At 44.0% G+C, this 9,094-nt stretch overlaps 1 protein-coding gene across 1 annotated transcript; it reads left to right on the top strand.

Moving 5' to 3' along the window:
• Positions 1 to 716: 716 nt before the first annotated feature.
• LOC113616920 (zinc finger protein 75A-like) lies at positions 717 to 9,088 on the top strand. The gene is made up of 5 exons (XM_027100278.1): positions 717 to 1,331; positions 2,396 to 2,487; positions 2,773 to 2,899; positions 5,919 to 6,029; positions 6,208 to 9,088. The coding sequence occupies exons 1-5, from the start codon at positions 1,235 to 1,237 to the stop codon at positions 6,804 to 6,806; spliced, it is 1,026 nt and encodes a 341-aa protein (XP_026956079.1). The 5' UTR covers positions 717 to 1,234; the 3' UTR covers positions 6,807 to 9,088.
• Positions 9,089 to 9,094: the final 6 nt, after the last annotated feature.

Below are 9,094 nucleotides of genomic sequence, written 5' to 3'. Positions count from 1 at the left end.
AAGTTCTTAGAAACAAACAAAAGGCAATAAGGAGTTGGAGAGGAAGGGACAGATCCAAAAAGCAGTAATTCTCAGAGACCAAAGGAGAGTGAAGATAGGAAAGAGAAGGAGAAACCAAACAACTAGAGGAAGACTGCCCAGGAAGAGAAAAAGTAGAAAGAAAACAGGGAAAGAAAGATTTGGAAATCCCAACAGAGTAGCTGAGAGAAGAAAGAGCGTGAGGGATAGTGTTCTCTGTACCGTAGACAAGGGCCTCCACTGCCCTCCCTCAGTGGTTGTTCCTTGGCTGTGCTGTGAGCGGGGATCCAGGGCATGCCCTTGGGCAGGTGGCAGCATACCAGCTAGCTTCACAGGCCTACTGAGAATACCGGGAGGGCACACGTTTTGTGTCAAAATCATTTGGGGATAGGTTGGAGCCTTGACTCTTTCCTCCCACTTTTTTCTCCATTTCATCCCAATCCTCTGTGAGACTCTTCCCTGGCCATGTGGAAAATCTGGTTGACAGGACAACTTTTTTTTTTTTTTTTTTTTTTGGCGTACACGGGCCTCTCACTGTTGTGGCCTCTCCAGTTGTGGAGCACAGGCTCTGGACATGCAGGCTCAGCGGCCATGGCTCACAGGCCCAGCCGCTCCGCAGCATGTGGGATCTTCCCGGACCGGGGCACGAACCCATGTCCCCTGCATCAGCAGGCGGACTCTCAACCACTGCGCCACCAGGGAAGCCCGACAGGACAACTTTTAAATTCAATTCCTTAATCTTTTGAGAGAGTTAGAGGACAGGAAACCACTAAGGCAAGAATCTAAGTTGGGAGAGAAAGTCTGTCAAGGCAGCATGAGAACAGGTGGCCTGTGCAGCCCTGTTAGTGGTCTGAGCTGGGCTGGATGCAGAGGGTGGGGGCTGCTGTCTTGGAGGGCTGACAGTAACCACACCTTTTTTCCTCTTCTGCCAATTTTCCTATATTTTGTGTATAGTTCTTGTGGGAAATTGGTGGTCCCGTATCTCTCTTAAGTCTTTGTGACATTTCCTTTAGTGTCTCCTTCTTCCCACAGTTTGCACTCTGCTTTTTCCTCCCTCTCCCAAAACTCCCAAACGAAAAGTAAGTTCCATGGTAACAAGGATGGGCATTATTTCTAGGTTGCAGACCATGAGCTGGGAAAGGAGGCAGTGCTCTTGGGAGAGACAGCAGAGGCCCTAGGCTTCAAGCTGAAGCCAGCAGAGGCCCAGCAAGTGGGCATGTCCCAGGATGAAGAATTTTGGAATACACACCAGAGTCTACAAGAGCTGCTGATCAGGAATACCCACAAAGAAACTGAGCCCGTATGTGAGAGGGGTAAGGAGCTTCACGTTACTTGCCTTCTCCTGGGAGCTGGGATAGTAATTTGTTAAGCCAGAATGTTGTTACCATTTTCTTTCTTGCCCTGTGGATCTACTAATGTAGCCACGTTAGCAATTAGGATGCCCCCCAGATTATGGTAGAGCAGACCAGGTGTGGTTGAAGGTGGGGGTTGGCCTAAGATTCAGAAATCTCCAAACCACAGAACCCTGGTAATAACATCAGGAACTCTGTTTTTAGAAAAGCAGAGAGGGTCAGTCTCACCTCATGCTGAAAATATGGAAGGAATTGTGATCAGAATGGGTGGTTAGTGGCAGAATGTGAACACTATTTGTACCAGAAAAAAAGTAATAAATGATAAAAAAAGAAAAAAACTACATCTCTTACTGTACACTGGATTCCCTGAGTATTTTGTTTTCAATTTATGTCATGAGAAGGTAATAAAAATTTTTTTCGTTTCATTAATTTGCTCATGAAAACTAGGGAACCTGTTTTAGAGGCTGGTAGTTCCATGGTTTTCATTTATAATGAGAGAGGCATTTCTGAACACACACACTTTTTTTTTTAATAAATAAATTTATGTATTTATTTATTTTTGGCTGTGTTGGGTCTTCGTTGCTGCACGTGGGCTTTCTCTAGTTGCGGTGAGCGAGGTGGTGCGTGGGCTTCTCATTGAGGTGGCTTCTCATTGTGGTGGCTTCCTTGTGGTGCGTGGGCTTCTCATTGTGGTGGCTTTTCTTGTTGCAGAGCATGGGCTCTGGGTGCGCGGGCTTCAGTAGTTGTGGCTCTTGGGCTCTAGAGCACAGGCTCAGTATCTGGGGTGCACGGGCTTAGTTGCTCCATGGCATGTAGGATCTTCCTGGACGAGGGCTTAAACCCATGTCCCCTGCATTGGCAGGCGGATTCTTAACCACTGCGCCACCAGGGAAGTCCAGCACACGTACTTGTAAAGGTATCTCATCAATACTAAAAAAATCGGGGTCTTCTGTATTTTAGAAAAGAGCCTACCACGTTCAGAAACAGAAGCGAGAGAAATTACCTCTGCTATCTTTCACCCACAGCAGTGCCTGCTCACCGGATCCTAGCCTTTCCTGAACAGACAAACACCAAAGACTGGCCAGTGGCACCTGAGCTCATCTTGCCTGAGTCCCAGGTGAGCTGTGCTTTCCAGCTTCTTAGGGCTGCCTCTCCCTGCTGCCCTTGACCTACACTGCCCAGCACGTGGTTAGAGGCGTGTTAACCCAGATGATCCTGCTGGGGAACTGGACACCTCTCAGACTGTTTGCTGATCCCTTGCCTCTTCCATTTCTGCCTCCTCACCTTAAAAAGTATCATGTACTGTTCCTTTAGTTCCTGGCCTAACATACAAATCATGGGTCAGATGGTTGGGCTGCTTTTGAAGTGGCAAATACTTAGCTAAAGCGTATTCTCTTTTTAGAGCTTGTTGACATTTGAAGAAGTGGCCATATATTTTTCCCAGGAAGAATGGGAGTTACTGGATCCTACTCAGAAGGCCCTCTACAATGATGTAATGCAAGAAAACTATGAGACTGTCATCTCTCTAGGTAAAGATACTCCCCTTCCCTTCATTGAATCTTTTTTTTTTAAATTTTTTTAATTTATCTTTTTGGCTGTGTTGGGTCTTCGTTGCTGCACGCGGGCTTTCTCTAGTTGCGGCGAGCAGGGGCTATTCTTTGTTGTGGTGCATGGGCTTCTCATTGCAGTGGCTTCTCATTGCAGAGCACAGGCTCTAGGCACGTGGGCTTCAGCAATTGTGGCTCGTGGGCTCTAGAGTGCAGGCTTAGTAGTTGTGGCACATGGGCTTAGTTGCTCCGCGGCATATGGGATCTTCCCGGACCAGGGCTCAAACTTGTGTCCCCTGCACTGGCAGGCGGATTCTTAACCACTACGCCACCAGGGAAGTCCTGAATCTTTTTTTAAAAAAATTATTTATTTGGCTGCGTCAGACCTTAGTTGTGGCATGCGAGATCTTCGATGTGGCATGCGAGATGTTTCGTTGCGGCACGTGGGCTTCTCTCTAGTTGTGGCACACAGGCTCTAGAGCGCGCGGGCTCTGTAGTTGTGGCGCAGGCTTCATTGCCCCACGGCATGTGGGATTTTAGTTCCCTGACCAGGGGTTGAACCCCCGTCTGCTGCATTGGAAGGTGGATTCTTGACTACTAAACCACCAGGGAAGTTCTTTGCCCTTCCCTTTGCATAGGAGTTGAGTAATCTGTCATATTCTTGGCTTTCTCTGTGAGAGAGTCTCTTTTCCAGTTGCTTTTTTTTTTTTCTTTTTTATATACACAGATATATTTACCAGTTGCTTTTTGATTCTCAGATAGTGGTTCGGCAGGGAAAAGGTGTAACCAGTTTACCTGGGAGCTTTTGCCAAGTTCACATGCTCATTCCTTATCCAGAATTTTTGTTCCCTTCCTTCCAAATTTGCTTTGCTCTTCTCTTTCCTGTCTCCCTAAAGGACACTACCATTCACCCAGTATTTCAGGCCAGAAAACCTATGGATCATTCTTTACTGTGATCTTGCCATCCTACCCCACTACTAGGTCATCGCTAATCAGCTTGGCTCCACCCTCACAGTGTAGCTTGAATCAGATCATGTCTCAGCCTCTTGTGCTGTTACCATCCTTGTCTCAGCCACAAGGTTCACTCAATACTTTCTAACTGCCACCACTCCTGCCCTCCCACAATCAGTTTTCCACACAGCAGCCAGAGTCTTTTAAAAACCTAATCATGGGGGGCTTCCCTGGTGGCGCAGTGGTTAAGAATCTGCCTGCCAATGCAGGGGACACGAGTTTGAGCCCTGCTCCAGGAAGTTCCCACATGCTGCAGAGCAACTCAGCCCGTGCGCCACAACTACTGAGCCTGTGTACCACAACTACTGAAGCGCACTTGTCTAGAGCCTGTGCTCTGCAACAAGGGAAGACATAACAATGAGAAGCCCACACACTGCAACAAAGAGTAGCCCCCACTTGCTCACTGCAACTAGAGAAAGCCCACGTACAGCAACGAATACCCAACACAGCCAAAAATAAATAAATAAAATAAAGGTATTTAAAAAAAAAAAAACACCCCTAATCACGGGGAATTCCCTGGTGGTCTAGTGGTTAGGACTCTGCACTTTCAGTGTGAAGGGTGTAGGTTCAATCCCTGGTTGGGGAAGTAAGATCCTGGAAGCTGCAGGGTGTGGCCAAAAAAACCAAACCTAATCAGATGATGACATTTTCTGCTTAAAAACCTTACGATAACTTCTCATCACATTCAATATAAGAACCAAATTCCTTACCAAGGCTTCCTCCACGATCTGGCCCCTCCTCATCTCCCTGCTGTCGTCTCCTGCCACTCGTGCCCTTGCTCTGGCCTCTTTATTCACACTGCTTATCTTGTTGTTTCATGGGCTTGGTGTGCTCATTTCTTTCTCCTTCCCTGTGCCTGGCACACTTTTCTGCCATATGACAAAACTCTCAGTTTAGGGTTCTGCTCAAAATATCACTTTTTTTCCTTTTTTTAAAATATATATTTATGTGGCTGTGCAGGGTCTTAGTTTGGCACTCTGGATCTTTAGTTGCAGCATGCGGGATTTTTAGTTGCAGCATGCGAACTCTTAGTTGCAGCATCTTAGCTCCCCAACCACGGATCGAACCCGGACCCACTGCATTGGGAGCATGGGTCTTAACCACTGGACCACCAAGGAAGTCCTTCAAATATCACTAAGAGAGGCTTTTCACATAGCCTTATTTAAAATACCTTCACAGAAGCAGAATCTTAAGTGTTCTCTCACCCTGCTCTAGTTTTCTTCAAAACGTTTATCACTTCCTGATATTTTATTTGCGTGTTTATTGACATTAGACTGTCTCACTCTGCGCTAGAAGATAAGCTCTCTGAGATCAAGGGGCTTGGCTTATTCACCACTGTATCCCTAGCACATAGAGGGTGCCTGGTGCACCATAGCCACTCAGCACATATGTATTGAATGACTGAGTGATGAATGCTTTCCATACTTGGCAATATGATTTAAAGAAAGTCCACTAAGTAATTCTGGTCTGTTTCCTCCACCTGGATGTGAACCAGTGAGCTATAGGAGTAGTAGAAATCTTTCCTGGTCCAGTGTCTGGTACCTGAGAACTCAATTGAAACTTGCTATAATATAACAGGAATCACTTGTATTTATGATACCCAGCCCATTGACCTTCACATTGACTCCCCTAGACCTGGCCTTATCCAGTATGAGTCTTCCTAAAGAGGTAATAGGACCAGCCTGTATTTCCTGTAGCCTCTGGAGTTTGGTTACAGCTTAGTTGAATATGGAGTATTGGTTTCAGAAGATGGGGAACACGCAATGAATTCACATACCCTTTTCATAGATCTAGCTTAGATTTATTTCCCAGTCTTTACATACCCACTCACAAATGCAGTATAGTGTAAACTTAATATTGGATATGAGACACTCCATTTAACCATTCAGGATAAGAAACTGTTAAAGTATCTTTTGCACTTCCTGAAGTAGTCTGGAATTAGTGAACCATTGTTAGTTCCAGTCACTGACTTCAGTTTTTTATTTCACAGCATTATTTGTGCTCCCCAAAACTAAAGTGATCTGCTGCCTAGAGCAAGGGGAAGAGCCATGGGTTCAAGGACCCCCAATATTCAAAGACAGTCCCAAAGAGCTGTTTTCAGGTAAATATACCATGGGAAGAGGAGAAATGTGCCTTGGTAGGAACCTTTACAAGGGCTTAACATTTTAAGATTCTACTTCCCTATTTTTTTAAAATCAGTGAATATTGCGTTTTTTTCTATTCCCATGGTTTTCTTGCTCTGACATACAATTGGCTGATTCTTATGTTTATTCCAACAGAGATAAAGATGAAAAATGACACTGAAAATCATCAACCTATATGTTTTTCTGACTTAGAAATACAAGCACCAGGAGACATAGTATCAAAAAAAGCCAGTGTGAATGTTCATCAGAAAACAATGGGCAAAGAAAATCATGGTGATACGCATAGGGTGGGGAAATGGCACCAAGATTTTCCAGTGAAGGAAGGAATTAAATTTTCAAACTGGTGGGAAGAAGAGCTGCTGAAACTTATCGAGCTTCATGAGAAAGAACGTGCAGGAGAGAAGCCTTTTAAATGTCAGGAATGTGGGAAAAGCTTCAGAGTTAGTTCTGACCTTATTAAGCACCAAAGAATTCACACTGAAGAGAAACCATATAAATGTGAACAGTGTGATAAGAGGTTTAGATGGAGGTCAGATCTCAATAAGCACTTAACAACACACCAAGGAGTAAAGCCATATAAATGCTCATGGTGTGGGAAAAGCTTCAGTCAAAATTCACATCTCCACACACACCAAAGAACTCACACTGGAGAGAAGCCCTTTACATGTCATCAATGTGGAAAAAAATTCAGTCAAAATTCCCACCTTATTAAACACCGGAGAACCCACCTGTAGCACATGCAGGAGAATCTTCAATAAGTGCTCAAGACTTTGACACCAGTGAAGGAAAGCTTGTTCAGTGTCCTCAGCCTACAGACATATACCAAGCGGCGCTTGACCCTAAAGTTTATGAAAAAATGCAAAATTAAGAAGCATGAAGAATTTTTCACCAGTGGAAAATTTGGAGATGTAAACGTCATGTTTCACAGAAAGAAATCAGGGTTGACTGTGGAGGGGAAACGTTAATAGTTGTACTACTTACTGTTTTTACTTAGAACTTTCACTGAATTCTTTAGCAAAAATAGTGTTCTAAGAATATTCTGAGTAAGGGAAAAAGCTGCTTTGGGATTGTACCTGGCAAAATAGCAAGATCAGCTTCAAAATAGCAGATGCAGTCATGAATCATCAGTCTTCTTTGGTCACAGAATGACCTCCCCAGCCACTCTTAAGCACATATGATAGAAACATTTGTAGCATGGTCTTCCAAAACAAAAAGCAGTAATATACATGTTTCATTGCATACCATTGTCTTCCAGTTAGCAGAATTTCTTACGAATTTCAGTAGTCTCATGAGGTAGAAATGAATTCTAATATAAAGTTTTCCAAGAACCAAATTGGATTTTCTTACTCTGTTTTGTCATTGGACAGTGTTCACAAAGTTGACCTGGTTCTGAGTTCCTTCTTGAACATTTTAGCAACTATATCTCTTTAGTCCTGTTAGCACAGTTTTTACTGTGATGAAGTCATTTACTTCACTGTTAGAGAATCTGCCAGGTGAACTAATAATGCACTATCATTGCCTCTCATTTGTGGTGTTGGAAAAAAGAATATCTAATGAGATGATGTGGACATGGGTTGGAATTTTTAGCCATTTGGTATGTTTTAGATGAAAAGAAGAATTTTCTGCAATTAACTGGACTCCTTACCTCACAATGCCAATAGGATAAAACAGCCATAAACATGACCACTTTACTGAAGCTCATGGAAATTAATGGGAATTCAGGATCAACTTCTTAGGTTTTTGTCTGTTTGTATTTTAACTTGGCTTTTGTTTGTTACTAAGAACAACAAGAAAGTTATGTTTGTCTGGGAACTGGAGTGTATGCAGTAGGGAGGATTCTGTGGGTCACTGGGAATGGTGCTCTGGGAATTCAGTGAGCAGGAGACCAAGTTCCCAAAAGCAAAGGTTTGGGAACTGATGTTGAGTGGCAGGCAAGGCTAGGTGAACCTGCATCTGCCTTGGTTGACTTACACTGTAAACTGTTAAACAGGCAGGGTCTTCCAGTTTGTTTTCTCCAGCATAGCATAGAATGCCAAAAATCTATGGGCTGTGGATTTTCTTATAACACCTACAGCAGTGATTCAGATGTGTTCCTGTTAGAGCTTTCAGGTAGTATTAGGAAAGAGGTTAAATGATCTCTTACAAATCTCTTATAAAAAGGGAAGTTAGGTTCAAAGAGATCCAGAGGCTTATTAAGACCCCATAGCTAGTGGGTCTGTTGGCTGTCACTTAGCTGCATCAGTCAGGCCTGAGGGCAGGATTAACAGGACTGATCTGTATGTTGTCCCTGCCCAGCCAGCCTGGATGACATTGTATTGTATCTATTTCTATTTCTAGCTTGTAACACATTCCTGTTTCTTGATTGGTTACTGAAACACTCTTAAATCTCCAGTTTCCATATGAAATAGAGATAACACTCAACTCAGGGTTTTTCTGGGGATTAGAGGGGTTGATGAAGGAAAAACACCTATCGGCCTGGGAAATAGCAGGGTCTCAGTCAGTGTGCGTGTCCTTCCCTTTCCCCTGGTCCCCAGTGGTATGTTGGGTGGACTGAATACATTAAAGGAGCAGATGCATTTGTGGCTGTTGCAGCTCCTTCCAGGAGCTGAGCACTCGTGGTGGTGGTTTGCTTGGTTGATTTGGTCCTTGGCTTCAGTGCCTAATGGTGTAAGTCACCTGAGGTTTTTCTGCGGCTGTCAGCAGGATTTCATTTTCTTCTCTTAAGATAACTGTACCAGTATGCCAGTGTGCTTATTTTTTAAGCTCGGCCAGCTCTGCAGCTCTGGTCTGCATAGATCTTACCCAACAGTCTCAGCCTTACACCCCTGGGACTCTGTTTCTTCTCCCAAGTTATACATACGGATTTCTTGCTGACACTGCATTCATTCATTCAATTTGATGAGGGCCTATTATGTACCCAGGTAGTCTTTTAAACTAAGGATATAGTAGTGGACAAGGAGACAAAATGCATATCCTCATGGAGCTTGTATCCTAGTGAACAGTAAGAAGGGAGTGGTTAGAC

The sequence above is a fragment of the Aethalodelphis obliquidens genome, unplaced genomic scaffold, assembly GCF_003676395.1.
Source record: "Aethalodelphis obliquidens isolate GAN/ISIS:26980383/991018 unplaced genomic scaffold, ASM367639v1 scaffold900, whole genome shotgun sequence".
In the NCBI taxonomy this organism is placed as follows: Eukaryota; Metazoa; Chordata; class Mammalia; order Artiodactyla; family Delphinidae; genus Aethalodelphis; species Aethalodelphis obliquidens.
This window is presented reverse-complemented; position numbering and strand designations above follow the sequence as displayed.